The sequence below is a fragment of the Oryctolagus cuniculus genome, chromosome 16, assembly GCF_051225735.1.
Source record: "Oryctolagus cuniculus isolate XC-2025 breed Fujian yellow rabbit chromosome 16, ASM5122573v1, whole genome shotgun sequence".
NCBI classification, from domain to species: Eukaryota; Metazoa; Chordata; class Mammalia; order Lagomorpha; family Leporidae; genus Oryctolagus; species Oryctolagus cuniculus.
The window spans coordinates 77392736-77411002 of record NC_142882.1 but is presented as its reverse complement, the minus strand read 5'-3'; the positions used below and the strand labels follow the sequence as shown (position 1 = coordinate 77411002).

General features: G+C 41.2%; 1 protein-coding gene across 43 annotated transcripts in view; it reads left to right on the top strand.

Moving 5' to 3' along the window:
* The window catches only part of PPP1R9A (protein phosphatase 1 regulatory subunit 9A), a 320662-nt gene that overhangs the window by 237264 nt on the left and 65131 nt on the right, over positions 1 to 18267 (top strand). For all 43 annotated transcript variants that reach the window (XR_016222787.1, XM_089315741.1, XM_089315740.1 and 40 more), the window contains one exon: positions 9635 to 9790. Coding sequence is in view for 42 of the 43 variants with exons in the window: in XM_089315741.1 (XP_089171867.1) it covers positions 9635 to 9790 (156 nt within the window). In the remaining variant the exon portion in view is untranslated. The remainder of the gene's footprint in view (positions 1 to 9634; positions 9791 to 18267) is intronic.

Genomic DNA, 18267 nt, shown 5'->3' with positions numbered 1-18267 from the left:
TTGTTTTTTGTTTGTTTGTTTGTATTTAAACTAAATCCTAGGCTTGATTCATGATGGTTCAGCTAAATGAGTTAATATAATCTATTAGTATCTATTAGATTTAATCTACTCTATTAGGATTTGCAACCTCAGCACCAGCTGGAAGACCCCAAAGATGACGTGGTCACTAGGCAGGACTCAAGGCCATCCTTACGAGCTCTGACCAATACTGCCCTGATGAACCTTGTGATATTTACTGGCTTTTGAACTGTTGCCAATGATCTCGCTGTTTGACCTGTGACTGAGAAAGTTACAGGCCAACAGAATAAAGTTAGGAACAACAAAGTATAGCAACAAACTGTGGCAACAGATTGAATTCTTTGGGCTGCTAATGTAGCCGCACCACAGAAGTGTTTTTATGTATGTAAAGAAAGACCTTTTAAGACTACTTTAAAGAAGAATCTTTCTTAGTAAATATGTTTATATTCAAAGAAAGTCCGCTGTCCGGTCTCGTAGCCTTCTCCATTAGATCTTCTTAGTCTGTCGAAAATGAGGTGGTCATCAATTACTTGGGGAGTTCCCTGAGGTATGGTACCTCATTTATTATTTACGTGAAACCTGTGGGCAGTTACGCTTAGCATCATTTCATAAGATAAGGTAGGGAACTTGCTCCTGACTAGGTGATATGATCAATGACATTATCTCAGTCCTGGAAGGCATTCAAGTCAGCCTCACACCACTGGCCAAGGTTGTTCTGGGTGATAGAATTGCTGTAGACCACAAATTACGCCCAGCCTGTGCAGTCCCTGAGGTATCCCGATTGACCTGTTAGTGCTTCGGACCAAGTAGAAAGGCCACAAAGAAACTTAAGGAGAAAGTCACGTGGGTTTCTAAGGCATATCCTGATGGTTTATAGGATTTGTTTAACCTATGGGGTCTGGGAGCTTAGGGAATATAGTTTATCTCAGCACTACAAGTTGTGCTTATTCAACTGCATAGAGTCTTATTGATAATAGGACTTCATTATACGCTGTGGAATAGACTGAGTGGATTTTGTCCTGACCACTGTTCGTCACACTAACATTCACCACAAGTCAGGAGAGGGTGGAAATGGGGGTGGCTGTTGTTCGAAGACAATTCCCCCTTGGTCTCCTATGCCTCTGTGTTTTGTGAGCAGGTATCCACAGCCTTTGATTCAGCAGATCTTAGTGTTATTTGTACAGTGAACATCCTTGCTGACAGAGAAGTGTCTCCCTTTAGAGCAATGACAGACTTGCTCACTGGCCATTCACCAAAATTAGGGTTCCCTAAACTCAGAATTCCTAACAAGATTTTGTGGTCGCACCCTCTGCTTCATTTTTAGACTGTGTTGTTCTGGCAGTAATCTAGATTTGAACTTTGCTTGGATGCTGTTTCTTGATTTTAGACTTAGAGACTTGAAACCTCATCAAATGTTGGCTTCTTTTTGTTTAATAGTATTGAAAACGCATCTCCTCTCCCATTTTACCATACACAGTGAGAGGAGATAAGGTGGCACCTTCACCACTTTGTTTGGAAATCTACTTAGTTGGAACACCCAGCTCACTAGGAACATTTCCTGTTTTCTCATTGGAGAAGGTGATAATGGTGCTAAGCTTCTTGCTGTTACATAATGAACCTTCTCCCAGCCATCTTCTGGATTGTCATTTACAATCTGTTCAGGGCAGCTCAGGCTTGCTGTAATATACTTTTCAAGACTTTACTAGTTCTCAGACAGGTTTTTTTTTTTTTTTTTTTTTTTTTTTGGTGTGTGTGTGTGCACAGGCACAAACTGTTGAGATGTTTACTTAGGACAGAGTTGGTCTTCTGTATGCTAAGTTAATTGAAAATGAATCTTGATGAAGAATGGGGCTGGGAAGGGGAGAGGGAGGAGGAGGAGGGGTGGCAGTGTGGGTGGGAGGGCAGGTATGGTGAGAAGAATAACTGTATTCTTAAAGTTGTACTTGTGAAATTTGTATTCCTTAAAAAATAAGAAAAAAAGCCTTTCTAGCCTCAGCTCACTGCTGGTTTCCAAAGCCATGTCCTGGTGTTTGTTATGACAGCGCCCTCTGCTATTGCTGCACAGCAAATTATCACCAAACTTAGCAACTTAAAGTAAGAAATATTTATACATCACAGTATCTGGGAATCAGCTTAGCTGGATGCCTCTGACTCCCGATCTCTCCCAAGGCTGCAAATAAAGTTTCAGCCAGAGCTGTGGTCATCTAAACGCTCAACTGGGAGAGGATCTGTGTCCAAGCTTAGCTACAGCTGTCCGCAGGGCGCAGAAGAGCTGCTTGCAAAGCTCCCTCAGGTGACTATTGGCAGACTCTTGCTGCTGGCCGCTGGCCAGAAACATCAGTTTCTTGCAGCACGGGCCTCTTGGCTCTCTCACATTATAGCAGCTTGTTTCCCAATAATGAGGGCTTGGGCACATAACAGAGAGATACAGAGGGATGGAAAGAACAAGAGAACGGAAGAGACACAACTCCCAGTCTTTCTCTAAGTTAACCTCAGCAGTAACATTCCGTTATTTCTGTTGTATTCTGGTTGTTATTCTAGGTACACTGTGCACTCCCAGAGAAGGAATGATACAAGGCCAGGAATACCAGGGATCACTGGGGATATTTCAGTCTGCCCACCATAACACAAAACAGAACCCCCTGTTTTTGGAATATATGTTCTGAAAGGAAAGAGATAAAAACCAAAGCAGTCTTTAAAAAAGCAGAGGCTAATTTTGGAGCCATCTACCACCATCAGTAGGAAAGTTTAAGAAGGAAAAGATTGCTTCAGTTGTCAGAAAAAATATTATTGGCAAATCTTTCGCTGGTAGGAATTTTAGGAGGATGAATTTGTCAGAGATATTACTGATAACTGGAGGCACAGAGAGACTGAAGGCAGGAAACACGGAGGCCATATCAGTGCATGATCGAGCTACGGATTTTAGTGATCCTTTACTTGGTGACAAGACAGAGAATGGAGTGAAATTCAGGAAGCAATCTGAGGACAATCGATTGACAACAAAATGTTGAATGGCTTGATAAATGGAGGAGAAATGAATATATAAATGGTGGGCTAGGGATCATGTTGAACATTTTACATGTTTTATTTCTTTAATTCTTCTCAGTATCCTGTGAAATCGGTATCTTTTGCACCGTTTTATAGAAGAGACCTCTAAATATACAAGCCCAATCACCTGCCTGCTGTTGTGTGACTGTGACATTGAATCTTTTCAGTTTGGGTCTCTGATCTCTCCAACCCCCATGCCCATACCCGTTTTTATGGTGTCGTCTTAGGAAATAATCATAATCCTAATGTCAGGTAACCATTTAGCATCTTCCAGACTCTGTGACTTTACCGCTCCTGTAAATCCTCTCAACCACTTTGGGAATAAGGGGTTGCTATTCCCATTTTATAGATGTGCAAACAATGTTCAGAGAGACTTAAGTGGCCTAACCTAGGTGAAGCACACACAGAAGTCACTGACCCAAAATGGAAAGAGCCTTTGCAAAGAAGAGGACGCTTTTTCCCAAAGCTATCTTTGTGCTTGGTAGAGATGTGGGAATTTTAAACATTGAAGTGTTTGATTGAGATCTCTCTCCTCCCAAGAATAAGCAGCTCTCTAGTCTCTCACAGAGCTGAGTGTGAAAATATCTGTAAGCAAATTCAAACGCAGTGAACAAATTCTAACAAAAACTGCATAATTAAGGCTATTTTTATGATTAGCGTCATTTAGTTTCCATGAATTTACCAGAGCAAACATTGCTGCAGCAAAAATCACTGCTAATGGTTGAGCCTAACAACAAGAGAAAATTCCCCAGAGGGTCATTTAGGCCTCAGCTGCAGCTGTGCCGCCCTGTATTTCATACTGGAAAGCTGAGACTAACAGGAAAATCAGGCTCTGCCGAGCCGTGCAGATGTAGCTACAACTGTCTTAATTTATTCAGCAAACATTTGTTCAGGGTAGACTAGATGCCAAGCAATGCACTAGCCACGCTGGGATTGCATGGATAAATCACACCTGGCGCTCTAAGGATCTCAGAGTTGAAAAAAGTTGATGAGGAAAGGCAGATATAGAGCTATTGAAGGGTTATTGGTGTTTTAGTGTGCAGTGGGAGCATCAAGGAGTGAATTAGGGCAGTGAATTCGCTGGATATTCTAGCATGCATGACGGTTCATCTTGAACTGGTGGGGCAGCTGGGGGCTGTTGAGTGAGGAGTCTGCAGACGTGTGCTTGGCTGTGGGTAGGTGCCTTGCTCAAACACCAGGAGGAAAAGAAAGAGAATTAGTTTCAGTAAAGGAAAAGGTTTTACTTCAGAAATGGTCAGATTGCTTGTAAAAGATTCATGCATCACGGTCTTCTAGGAAATTTCATTTACAAGACCAGAGCTGGGCAACCATCTGGTTCTAAGGTACAGCTTGGCGAGGCTGTAACACATGGCTTCTGTAGAATTGTTAGCAGCAGCAGCAATCTCATGTCTTGGAGCACCTATCAAGTGCTTTACAGACTGGTACCATTGAACTCAATCTTGTGACAACCCCTGCATGCAAAGAACTACTTTTAGAAAGTTTTTCATTGTAAGATGAAGAAATTGAAACTAAGATCTGGAAGCTGACACTTCCTGTGTCTCCCAGGCAGGATTTGAATAGGGTGTAAGTGCCTACAAAACCAGGATTGTTTTGTTGAATCCTTCTTAACCAACTCACCAATATGACAGGCAGTCTCTGTTCCTTCTGAAAACATGCAGACTGATAAAAAGAGAACTCGTGTGTTCCGGACTGTAGCCCTCCTGCAGCCAGAAGTCATATGTTCACCAAGAGGCGGAACCCGCCAGCTGTTCTTGGGGTTGTAATTATGCCATGTAATAAACTTTCAAGTGCCCTCTTGCAACAAAAGTGACAAGGAAGTTGCTGTGTCTGTAAGCTGGATCTTACAGCAAAGAGTCAGTAAAGACTGGTAGCTCAACAGGTGTGAGAAGCAAGTACAAAAGATAGGGGCAAATCCAAATCCTAAAAACATGAACTGTGCTCCTGTATTTCCTCGCAAGGCTATTTTTCAGCCATTTTAAGGACTTTACAGCAGTTGTATGGATTGTATGTTATAGTTGTAGGTTTTTTCTATAAGAACTCATAAAGCATCAGCCAGCAGACCCACAAGATGAGAGGAAGACTTGACCCTGCAATTAAAAGATAGGAAAATCATGAATACCTCTGTGACCAGGTAACACGAAACGGTATGTGCATGCATTTGCTTGTTCCCCAATGATTCCTGTCTTCCCGTTGCAGTTAACGCAGTCAGTACTTAGCCCCCATCCTCTCTAGGGGGCCTCCTTTGCCCTTGGCCAGGATGAGCGTATTATGAGGGAAGAGCACAGGAATGTTGGGCTCCACTAGACACAGGTGCAAGAGAACTGAATGATAATGTTCAACGTCGTGGAAGACGAATCCCAACACAGCAGGACTGTGTACCAGGGGAAGCAGGGAAGGAATGTATTCCCTTTCTCCCCAAGATACTTCAGGTTCAGTATACTGAAGCAGCATGGCCTAGAAGGCAGTGTGGGCTCTGGGATATGTTTAATGTAGTATCCTCAACAACTTAACTGTCTACCCTTCGGTAGCACCTCTGAGGCTCAGAGCTGACTCCAAATGAGATAGTACAGTAACGCCCAGAGCGTGTCATTGTTGAGGAATATACAGTGCTGGCCACACAGTAACTTGCAAACAGATTAATAATCCCCTCCTCCCCTTTATGGAGCTATCAAGAATATGAGACATTAGTTAGGAAGGTGGAGGAGAGCATGAAATGGAGCATTTAAAATCTATGTTGGTTTTTACCATAAGAACTATCCTCACTACATTCGAGATGAGTTTGGAGGTTGAGAAAAAAAGGATGTCAAGAGTCTAACTCCTTGAAAGATTTTTAACTTAGCTGGAAATACGTTGATCTAGCGATTTTATTTTGGTGCAGCATTTTCTGTCTTCCTGTATAACTTGAAGATTTGATCTGAAGTAATTTGGGAGTTTATAGCATTCTGCTAACGATTCATTCTATGTCATTTATTTTACCTGCAGAATAACCACAAAAAGTTTCCATTTTTAACAAAGATAAAAGGATCAGAAGTGAACGAATACTCTTAGTCCACTGAGTGTAACTTTTCTTATTTCCAAATGTTTATGAGGTCCTGTGATAAATGCACCTGTTATTCTAAAGCCTATTCAGGCTGGAAATGGCAGATGCTCAGCAAGAGAGAATGACAGCTTAAAGTCTGAGCACCCTATCCATGGCTCATAATAAACAATGAGTAGAATCAGGACAGTAAAAGACATAGTTTGTCCTCCGAACGCTTACAAGACTAATCAGAAGGAGAAAACATTTGTAAGCAGAAAGATGAAATGAATGATAAGAATTTCAGCAGGATTATAAGAAACTTGGGTGTTGGGAAGGAGAAGAAATTGACAAAAGAATCAAGAAGAATTCTTTATAACAGATTTATGAAGATAGTTTCAATAAAGTATATATGGGTGACAAAGCTAGGTCTACCCTTAGAGGTAAGAATTTGCTTATGTTATACCTACACTGTAAGGCTGTTAAGAATATGTGTGACAGAATACTGCCTTATCAACAAATGACTGCTGTTCACTGTCATAATTTTGAAAACCCCTCAGGAACTTCTAGAGAGCACTAAGTAAATGCAGTTGTCGTTCTTGGATTTATTAAGAACACTTGTTTGGATCCTGTTCCACGGCAGGCCCCATCCTAGGCATGTACTCCCATCCATTCTCTCACACAGAGTACTTACGTATTTGTTTCATCCTGGCAAAGGGAAATGAAGCTGTTCATTTCTGCTCATGCTTTAAATGTATCGCACTAATATTGCTTAGTCAGACCTTAAATTTAGTTTAAGGTTTTATTGAGTCAATCATGTGATGTCTCAAATTGATTATGAAGAACTGAATTTTACATACCTGATGTAAGCCTTTACAGGAAAGGTCTCCCTTTGCCACTAGTCTTACTTCCAGGGTTAAACACAGGCACACAGTTTCATACTCACATGAAGGCTTTCCGCAAGGTTTGTTTGCTGCCCAGCCTTGCCACGTTCCTGTTAATTAACATCACTGGTATTTGCAAAGTACTTACTGACTATAAAAAGTGTGTAGAATTAGGAGGATTAATTCAAAGAATTGCACGAAGATCATAACAAATTTTAAGGTTGGTGGTTTCTCACTGTACAAACAAGCAAGCTGTCAGGGACTTTGCTCTGCCAGAGCCAGACACTTGGGGTGGTAGGTGGAGCCTGGTTTCCATGGAGTCCTGGAGTTCCGCAACTGAGGAGCTCTCTCAGACCAGCATGGAGACCACTGGCTCCAGCTTCCTTTCCTTGCAGTCAAAGAGCAACGGTGCAGAAACCCCCAGGGTTCTTGCATAGCATAGACACCAGAGGAAACACGCAGACAGCGGGTTCAGCTGTCAGCAGAAAATAATTTATTTTGGCGTGCCCAAGCCAGGAGCAAGATTGTCTCATAACCAAAAACCAGGCCCCAGAGAAAAGGAAGATTCCATGTTTTAGAGTTTGCTTTTCGGAGAGTCCTATACATTCACTTAGTGCTGGGGAAGCTTCGGGAAGGGTTATACATCGTTTAAAGGGGAGGCGTTCGTGTCCAGTAGAACCTCATGCGTGTTGCTTGCGTTCCATGTTCATTTGGAGGTGGAGAGTTAACAGTTTGATGAGAAAAGGGTTTGGTTTTCTGCATCAGAAAGGGGAAGGGGAGGCCAGCGGCAGCTTGTGCACAGGTGCCTCAAAACTGACCGTGGCTGCGTGGGGACCAGCCGCTTCCTGCAAAGAGGCGTCAGCTGCTGAGCTGTGTCTGTCCAGTCAGCTGCCTCCCATCCATCTCCAGGAACACCTGGTTATCTTCAACTCGGGTTTAGTCAAGGTTCATTTCTTTTCTGTCAGGGAGAAGGGGTAGTGTTAAAAGCATCGCTGATTTTACTTGAGGAAGAACAACAGTTTAAAACAAACAAACCAAAGCACCAGTTCACTCACTTGTAAGCAGTTAGGAAAACCACTGCTGTGCGTAAGATACCCTAGGCTGTGCAAAGACCACCCACCCCCCGGCCCCCAGTCCAGGTTGGAGTCTGGAGGGTGCTGAGGTGGTGTGCCCTCCTCGGCCAGTGGCTCTCACTTCCTTAGGAGGAACTGTGTGACTCCCAGCTCCACAGCTTGGAGAAAGTGGAGAGACATCAGCAAGCAGCCACAGAGACAATTACAGAGAAAGCAGTCCAGACCCACAGAGGAAGCTGGAATTGTTTGGTTTGGAAAAGGCAGGTCTGAAGGCAGTGTCTTAACGGCCTTCCAGACATTAGGGGTTATTGCATTGAGGATCAGGACCAGATTTCCTTCATGTGCAAACATAATTTTAAAAAGAAAGCGCTTCAGCTCTAGCAGGAAGAAGACGGTGCAAACCCACAGGAAGAACGGCAGTCGGATGCTGGAGCTGTGGAGTGCACGTACAGTTCACGGCGCTCTTTTTCAGAGCAGTAGGAATTCTGCTCTGCGTTTTACGTGTTAGATAAAGTCCGACTTGAAGGAAGGCATGAATTAAACGAACCCTGTCTTTGGAGCCCTGTGAATCTGTGATTTATCTTTAAAGTCTATCATAAGGTAAAGATTTAAAACAATTATGTTGAATTATCGTCCCACAGCCTGATGTGCCAGAAGAGCTGCTTTCTAATAATGTTCCGGAAGTTAGCAGCAAAGAGTCACGTTTACTGCAGGGGTCATGAACTCCAATACCTGCAGGGGCCTGGGGCCCGGGGCCTGGGAAGCAGGCAGGCTCACTGCCCGGGGCAGCCCAGGGCAGCGCGGGGCTGGGGAGGCTGTGGCCTGTCACGAAGGGCATGACCCAGCTAAAAGGCACAGCCACCGCCAGTTCCGGCCGATTCTTACCACACCACAACGGGCATGTCTGGACAGATCCTTGGCTTTCTCAGAAGGCTGGAAATGTACCATTTTGTGTGAGAATCCCCCTCCCCCCCCATCAACAAAATAGATTTGTAAAAGTGCTGTTCTGGCAAAACAGTCCACATGTGCGACTGCCGATGAGAGGCCTTCAGTTTATCCCTCAACTCATGGCCAATCACTATGCAATTAACAAACAAGCAGGACTGAGTGAGCCCTCAAGCTTAGGAGAATTAACCTGCAGTGTTTCATTAAGGTCCTTTCCAACTCTACGGGTCTTTGATCTCTGCCTCCTTGTTCCTTTGCTTCCAGTGTTGGTGGCTTATTCACACGGGAGATGGGAATTGTAAGAAATTACTCATTTCCCTTAGCAACATAATTTTATTTAGCAAAACCATCAAATACTGGGATTGAAAGAACGCAACTCGCATTGCTATACTAAAGATGCAGCTGATGGTGTCTGATTTTCAGACGTTCACCTGTGTATGGCACAGACTTGTCACTTTGGATCTTTGAACTAACCTTTGTTTATAACATTGCCTGCACGAAGCATGCTTGGTTTAATACTCTTACTGTTTGGTGACACGTTTCATTGCTCTTTCATAAAATATTTTTCAAATAACCTATCTCCACTTGGGATGAGGACAGCCGGATTGCTGAAACCCCCTTCCTTTCAGACAGGGGAATATGCCACAGATGAAGAGGAGGACGAGGCAGGGCCCGTGGTTCCTGGCGGGGACATGGCCATTGAGGTCTTCGAGCTGCCTGAGAATGAAGACGTGTTTTCCCCGTCAGACCTGGACACGAGCAAGCTCAGCCACAAGTTCAAAGAGGTAAGCCACGGATCGGCCAAACGCTTCTCTGTACCCACGTGTTCCGTCTCTGAGTATACATTTTTTATTTGAATAATATATGGAGAATAATCAAACGAAGGCTTTTTAATAACAGAGTTTCTTGAGTCTCAAACGCCAAAGTAAAATTTAAGTGGATCTCATTCTAAAATCACTCATAGAAATGCTGATTTCTTGCCGTAGTGGCAGCTTGACAATGTATCCAGCTCCTGATTTCAAGCTATAACTTGATGTGCCACTGGGTGATGAATTCAAGTGGTATTTTTTCAGGTCGACAGAAGCTCCGGTACCTGTTGAGGAGCTTCCTTCTTCAGGCTGTGATTTTTCTAAAAAGGCTCATTTTTCTTTCTTTTCCTAAAATAGACAGGGTCCTAATAAGACTCAGATGGCATACCCAAAGAGTTTAATTGGAGAGAGGTTAATGACCAGACGTTGAACAGTGTTAATAGACCTAGTAAGGGAAGGTGAAGTGCATAGGGACTGACAACAGCAGGAAGCTGTCACCTTCTTGGGGGTTAATAAGTAAAGCTATTGAAAGGAAGTCCCTTTTTGGAGGAAGCTTAAGATGCAGCCACTGCTACCAAACACATTGTGGAGGCAAGGGTGGTGGCGACCCCATGCCCCGGTGCCACGGCCCTTCTCTTATGGGGGTGCCCTGATGACCATGTAGACTCTTCTTCCACGTTAATGCTCACGTAGACTCCTTCAGAGTTCTGGGGGACTATCTGTCCATCTTTGTTGAAGACATATACCCGTATGTCATGACTTACAACCTCTCCATTTGTAAAAAAAAATGATTGATTGATTTATTTGAAAGAGTAGCAGAGAGGGAGGAAAGGCGACAGGGAGAGACATCTTCGATCTGCTGGTTCACTCCTCACATGGCTGCAATAGCCAGGCCTGAGCCTGGTTGAAGCCAGGAGTCAGGAGCTTCTTCCAGGTCTCCCATGTGGGTGGCAGGGTCCTAAGTACATGGGCCATCTTCCTCTGCTCTTCCCAGGACATCAGCAGGGAACTGGATTGGGAGTGGAACAGCTCAAAGATGAAACTGCACACGGAGAGATGCTGGCATCACAGGCAGCATCTTTACCTGTTAACACCACAACACCAATCCATCTCTCAAACCAAAGAACACTGGAGACAAAGGAAAGTCCTACAGGAAGCGGCTGAGAAGGAGGGAAGGGTGTCATCTAGGTGCTGATTTCATTGAGTTGTTGTGGCTCTCAATCCAATTTAGATCAGTTTTGGAATCGGAGAGATCAGAATTGAGGTCTTTCATGTTGCCAGGTAGGGAAAGCTCCTGGTCCTTACTAGATGACTGAGCTAGACAAAGGGTCCTCATTTCTGTTATGGAAGCTAAAGACTAAAAAAAGCAGAAATAATGTGTGGAAGGTTGTATCTTAAGGCTCTGAAATTAGCTAAGGACTCAGCACTACATAAATATGGTTCTAAGTTTGGGCCATTGTGCAGACAACTGTGGTCTAGACCAGCGACTGGCAAACCATGACACACTGGCCAATCTGGCCCACTGCTCTTTTTGATAAATATAGTTTTATTTGAACACAACTGTGTCCATCTGTTTGTTGTCTGTGGCTGATTTCATGATGCAACAACAAGTTGAGTAGTTGCAGGAGACTCTATAGCCTGCATATCCTAAGTTATTTGCTATCTGACCCTTTACAGAAAAATTCTACTGATGCTGGTGGACACAGCTGCACTATCTGGATCCATTCCATATTACATAGCTGATTTATTTTCAGTCAGAATAACCAACTCTGCAGCTTCATTTTAACTTTAGTTTTTAAACAGTTGGTGGCTTGTCTCCAACTCAAGAACAGGCAACTATCACAACATTGCACTTGTAGTTCTCTGATCTTCTCTTGCACTTAACATATCAATACATTAACTGCTTCAGGAAATTGACACTGAGTCTCAGCTGTGTGGCATTCTTTCGTGGTGCTTGGAGCTTGGACACTGCCACTGTCACAGTCTCAGATCTATGTGGTTAACACGCTGTGTAGAGCACTCGGGGAATGTCACAGAATAATGCAGCCCGGGGTGAGCATGGAGGTCCCGTTGTTCTGAGTTCGTCATAACGTCTCCTGTTACAGAGTTGTCTTAAATACTTCATTTTGAGCAAAAGGACTTGTTGCAGTACCTGAGGAAAATGCTCTGAACTGAAACTCTCTCCGTCAGCTCTACCTCTGTGCATTGTGTGTCTTCCTACCACACGTGAGCACCACTTGTTCTGTTCCGTCCTCACACAGTTCTTGCAATAGAGTTAGTACTTAAATATTTAGTGAATGAATGATATCAAGCATTGCTGGAATTTGTTATGTGGTATAAGACAGGTGCCTATTTTAATTTTTCTAAAAAGCTGACAGATTGGCCAGCCCTTTCATTAAATGCTCCTTTGTCCATTGCCCTGTGGTTGGAGGGCCGACATGGTTATCTACAGACTCTGTGCCTATACGCTCTGCACTGCTTTTGGCTTGCACGTTATGTTCTATCTCTTCATTTTTCTTCAGGGCAGGACTGTTAAAATATACATTAACATTGATGGATCTAATCAGATCCATCTAACTCTTCTCTTCAGATACTCTTCCACTTTTCAGCTTATTCAAAAAAACATTTGAATCATTTTGTTAATTTAATTTCCTTGAACAATTCCCTTGCAATTTTTATTGTAATTACATTGCCCTGTAAATTAATTTGCAGAGAACTGACATTTTTATTACACTGGCTCTTTCAATCCAAGAATATGGGGTATACGTTGAAGTCAGGTCTGCGTGTCTGATCCCACTGTTAGCTAAATGAACGTCCAACTGGTAAGGGATAGAAAACGTAACCAGAGTGGGTCAGTCAACAGCTGTCGAAAAGAACCTATGACCTGCAATGTAAAGACGATTGTCCTGTTTGCAGAAATGGCTTTTATAAAAGAGACGTAAGGATTTACATAAGGTAGAAATTCCTGTTCTCAAAAGTTTGTTACTACTTAGCCATAAACCATCTGTGTATCTGTGGAGGAAGATTTTAAATACCTTTTATAATAATGATTTTTAACTTAAGTTTTCCATCTAAGCAGGCCAATATTGGTATTTTTGAATTTTTAAAGAAATTTGAATATTTCCTTTAGGCTTTGTGTATGTGTTAGCATATTTTTATGAAATGATTTTATAGGTATTGACATTTTATAACTATAATTAATTACCATTTCAATATTCTTTATTTTAATGTCTTAACCTTTTTCTTAATTTCAGGATTTTATCTTTCATGATAAATTTGACATTCCTAATAATTTATTTTTTTAATTAAAAAAGCATTATTTGATTGTTTCCTATCAATATATTTTCCTTCCTTTCTTGTTTTTGATGAATTGCAGTTAGTACATTTATTTTTAATTACTCTTGCATCATGATAATTAAAGCTATGATTCTTTTCTGATTCTTGCTTAAGCTATATGTCACAAGTTTTTACATGTAGAGTATCATTGTCATTGATAGATAATTTCTCTTGTGTTTTCCTCTTTAAAATAAGAAGTATTGAATTGCATTTTTTTATTTTTAAGGCATATCAACATTTATTTTGCTAGATTTTATTGGACTTTAACTTTATTACATGCTAATCAGAAAACGTATTCCATATAATTGCTATCATTTACGAATTTTGAGACTTTTTTATAACTTGATTCAAAAACAGTTTTGTTTTACTATTTCTAGAAAATATGAAAACCACACATACACTATATTTGGGTCTGACATTTATATATATTTAACATATATGATTAATGTGTATTTTAATATAGATTTCAATATATATTTAATATACATTTTAATATGTAAGATTAGTAATACAAATACACACATGCATTTTTCCTGTAGTATGACTTAGATTTGTCTGCCTGATCTACCAGTTCTGTAAATCGTGTGTTCAAATGACCAGCTGCAGTCATGTGTTCCTCCCTATAATTCTATCAGTTGTAGTTTTATCCCTTAAATCTTTGATGCTAGCTGTATATATGTTCAGGACTATTATACCTTTTTGATTGATTGTAGCATATCTCTTATCCCTTCTGATACGTTTTTCCCCTAAATCTATGTTGTCTTATGGTAAAACTTAAGTTCTGGCCTTCTTTTATATTTGCTTTTTTTTTCTCTATATCTTTATTTTCAGCCAATCCTGTCTTTTGTTCCAGTGTCTGTCCCATCCTAACCTGGGAGTGAGTTTTTGTCAGTTAACTGGAGAGTTCAGTCAGTTCACGATTACTTTAGCCACTTCAGTACTAGAACTTAACATCTGCTGCCTTACTTCAGAGTTTGCATTTTCATACCTCCTCGCTTCTTTTTTATCTTTCTACCTGATTGTCTTTGGATAGGCCAGATGTTCATCTGCTTCCTAAAAGTGAATGCATTTTCATTTGATTTCCCCTGACTTACTTTCCCTTGGTCCTAGGTGATTTTTGCTTAGCAGTATATAAAGCAGATGGAAACTTCCCTCTGCCACTTAACAAGATAATAACCAGGCGCACTGTCCGGTACCTCCCCTCCCCTCACCGTGTTTTTTGGTTCTGTTTTGTTTTGTGTGTTTCAGTTAACTGTATTTCTATGTGTGCCTTTCACAAGATAGTGAGCTGCAGCTCCCCTGGCTGTGATGGGGCCCAGTGCTGCCCTGCTGTGGGCTCACTGGCTGCTGCCTTCCTGCTGTGCGGCACTGCGGCTGTGCCAGGGGCCCGGAGGTCCCAGCTCCAGGGCCTGGCATAGGCTGCGCTGACCAGTGTGCCTCCAGATGCAGGCACAGCCAGGCTGTGCACAGCAGTCAGAAGATAAACTGCCGTTCCCTCTCCTGGTTGCTGAGGTGCCCCTGCTGCAGAGCCTCAGTTTCCCAGACACCTGGGAGCACAGTGTTCTGCTTCTTAAGCATCTCACAGGCTTTTATGTGGCTGATGAATGAGACCCTGAGGCCTTTGTGTGATGCTTTTTCTCTTTTGGCCTCTCCATAGTAGGACTCAAGAGAGGGAGGAAGTAGCCTTTGTTAGTTTGACATATTGTATTAAACGGGGCGCTTCCCCTACCTGATTCAGTCATTTCTGCCTTTTGTTGGTGTTGTCAGTCCCATCATCCAGTTTTGCTTCAGAATGTTTGATTTCTCCTATTCTAACTGCTTGCAATCAACGCTTAATTTAGTGTCATACTTTATTGTTTGGATGTGAATGCCGTTAAAATTATAAGTCTGTCTCCTAGTATGCCTTTGGCCGCATCTTTTAGTTGCAATGTGCATTCTTCTTGTCATCACTTTCTAAACTGTCTGTAATTTTTATTTTTGTTGTTTTATTTTCTCTTTGACTTGATTACTTGAGGGAATAGTTTTTAACTTGTAACTTTTTAATTTAATGTTTCTTACATTGTGGCTGGGTAATACTGTCTCTTCAGATTTGGGTTTTTGAAAGTGACACTTCTATTGTGGATTAATATGCACGACTTGTGATAGAAGTGACTGTGTTTCACTGTAGATTCTCAGGGACTCTTTTGATAACATTGGCCATTGTGTTTTAGACCTTCTGTATTTTCTGTATCCTTATTCAATGTTCCTTACTTAGCTTCCTGAACCAAAGATCGTACAATGAAATTACACCTCACTATTGTACTTTGTGTCTTATAGGTTGGCTATCTGCTTTGATGCTATGTTGAAAGTACTTAAAACATGACTTAATGATTTTTTTTACCATTGAGAATCCTTTGTCTAATGTTAATAGAGAGACTGATATTTTTGTTTACACAGCAAGGTAACCACACCAGTACAAGTGTATACCTGTGTTGAATGTAAATGTTGTTGCTGTACTTTGTTTTACTGTAACTTAACATGAACATACTCTTGGAGTCTGTATCTTTTACTAAGAAAACTTAACCAATTAAAATTTTGTGTTGTAATTATTCAGAGTTAATTACTCTGAATCAATTTCATGCTTATGTTTCTTTTATGCTTATTGTTTTTTACAAAGAAGTATCTTCAAACTGTCCAAAAGTATTCTTGTTTCTATAATTTTTAAAATTGAGACTAAAACAGTATCATAAGAATACTTCCTATATAGTACAAGTTTCAGTCTAAAATACATTGTTAGTAAAATTTGTTACACTTTTAAAAACTTATATTTTCAAATAGCTTTAGAGTAATAGTTGTAACAAGTAGTTGTACTCTCAGATTAATCAGTTTCCACTCTTATTCCTTTCACAGCATAATCTCCTAATTCTGAAATTCTGAGGCTTTCATCTTTCAGAGTGTATCTTTAAATAATGTGTCTGTGGAGGCCATTGTTTTCAGGAGCTTCCCTGAGAATGACATTCTAATGAGCATCACATAGAAATGAGTGTAGGCCAAGCTTCCTTGTTTAAAGCATATTTAAAAGGAAAAGTGTTGTGACAACCTGACATTTGGATGCTTATGCATTTTGCCTTACTTTAAGCTTGGTTTCACATTATCCTGGATTATGCCTCTTTTTTGTTTGTTTGTTTTCTATTTTGATTTGGTTTTATTTTAATTTGCTTTCATTTTGTTCCATTAATTTTTTTCAATTTTTGTTATTTCCTATTTGTTTCTTTTCTAGAAACACTGTCATCAATATTTAGTGCATTTTAATGGTTTATTCTGTCTCTATTTTCTGGGTCTGAGAGTTTTTCTCAGATTTTTCTTGTTATGCCAACATTCCATTTTCTGTAGGATTAAATGTGCTTTTACCTTCAATTCCTGTGTGCTCTTGAGCACATGGAAAGAGGCTTCTTCCTTATTTAGTGTGTCATTTTTTTATTCTCCATTTTACTTTCTTTCTTTATGTTATGTTACCCTGAAATATCTTTACTTTGGGGATGCAAAATTTAGTTCACTTATTTGTGTTTCCAATCTGATAATTTCTTTACCTTCCTCTGTAGTTACTGACAATAGACAAGGTTTGCTTGTTTTTCTTTTAGCTTTCTTGAAATGAGGCAGCAGCTGTTTTGCTTGTTAGTAATTATTCAGTTTTAAAATTGATGAGTCCCTTCCTGGATCTACACCAGGACGACACAACTAGTTACCCAGTTTCCAGGTACTTGCTGTTTTCTGGCACCTGTTGTCTGGGGCAGTTCTCTGTACTGTAAGATGCGGTATACTCAGATCTCACTACTCAGTTCCCTAAGTTGAAGAAAAACAATGATTTCCATTATGTTTTTCGCTCTCTCTTCTTAAAGATTTTTTAAACTGTATTTGAAAGGCCAAGTCACAGAGATAGAAAAAGATCTTCCAAAGCCTGGAGCCTGGAGCTTCATCTGGATCTCCCACGTGGGCAGTGGGGTCTCAAGCACTTGGATCATCTTCTACTGCTTTCCCAGGTGCATTCAGAGGGAGCTGTTTTGGAAATGGAGCAGCCATGAGTTGAACTAGCACTCAGGTGGGATGCCAGTGTCACAGGAGTTGGCTTAACCTACTGTGCCCCAATGCTGCTGCCTATCCCCCAAGCGCCCCCACCCCTGTATCCTTGTCTATACCACTTGATATTAAGGTCTGTAGTTGAAATTATGCATTGTCCCATGAAATGCAAGACATCAGCCACCTTCCTGCATTCTGTGCCTATGTTAGTCATTGCCTTCTGAGCAACTGTAGACTAATGAGGGAGTTAGAGAACCCAGCTAGGGGCCCACTCCTGGGTGCCATGGTGGAGGCCATCCACGTTCCCAGCACAGAGTGTCTCCCTGTCACTGGATTGAAGTGATTTTTCTTAATTCACCTCGATGACACTTTCATATTTTTGGACAGTTGTGTTCAGTTTCAGTGTCCATTTAGAGCTGTGAGTTTTTCTTTCTCCAAGGTGATTTCACTGGAGATTTGGTGGGACGGAGGGACAGGCTGACCATGTAGCATCACCCTTCTCCTCATCAGGAGTTGCAGCTGCTAGCACCAGCGAGTACATTGTACATTTATCTGGGGAAAAACAAAAAGTCTGAAATTTACGTTATTTTATTTGTTTAAGTCTATGAAAAAAATCCATAAACATTATCATGCATTAGATGATAATGTATTCTTTATGGAACTTTCCATTAACACATGGACAAGCTGTAAATTATTGTCTACTTGACAGTAAACAGATTCTTACTATAAAAGGAGCTGTCGCCTGCATCTGGCATCTTCATTATTAATAACCAGCTTATGAGTTCCTACTCAGAGAGTGACCTCCTTGGAGGGTCTCACCCTACTCGAAATCTGTGTATCATAGTGTGGTTCAGTCAGCCTCTCATCTCATTCGGCATGTACCGTTCGCTGAGAGAAATACTTTCGTTAACATAAAGATGGGTGTCATTTATAAAAATGTCAGTAAATATAGGTTTGCTGATTTATTTTGTGGAGCTTATTCTCTTGGTGGTAAGACACACATCAGGCAAATACTCACAAAGATAATTTGTAAAAAGTCTGGTTCCAATTCTGAAATCACT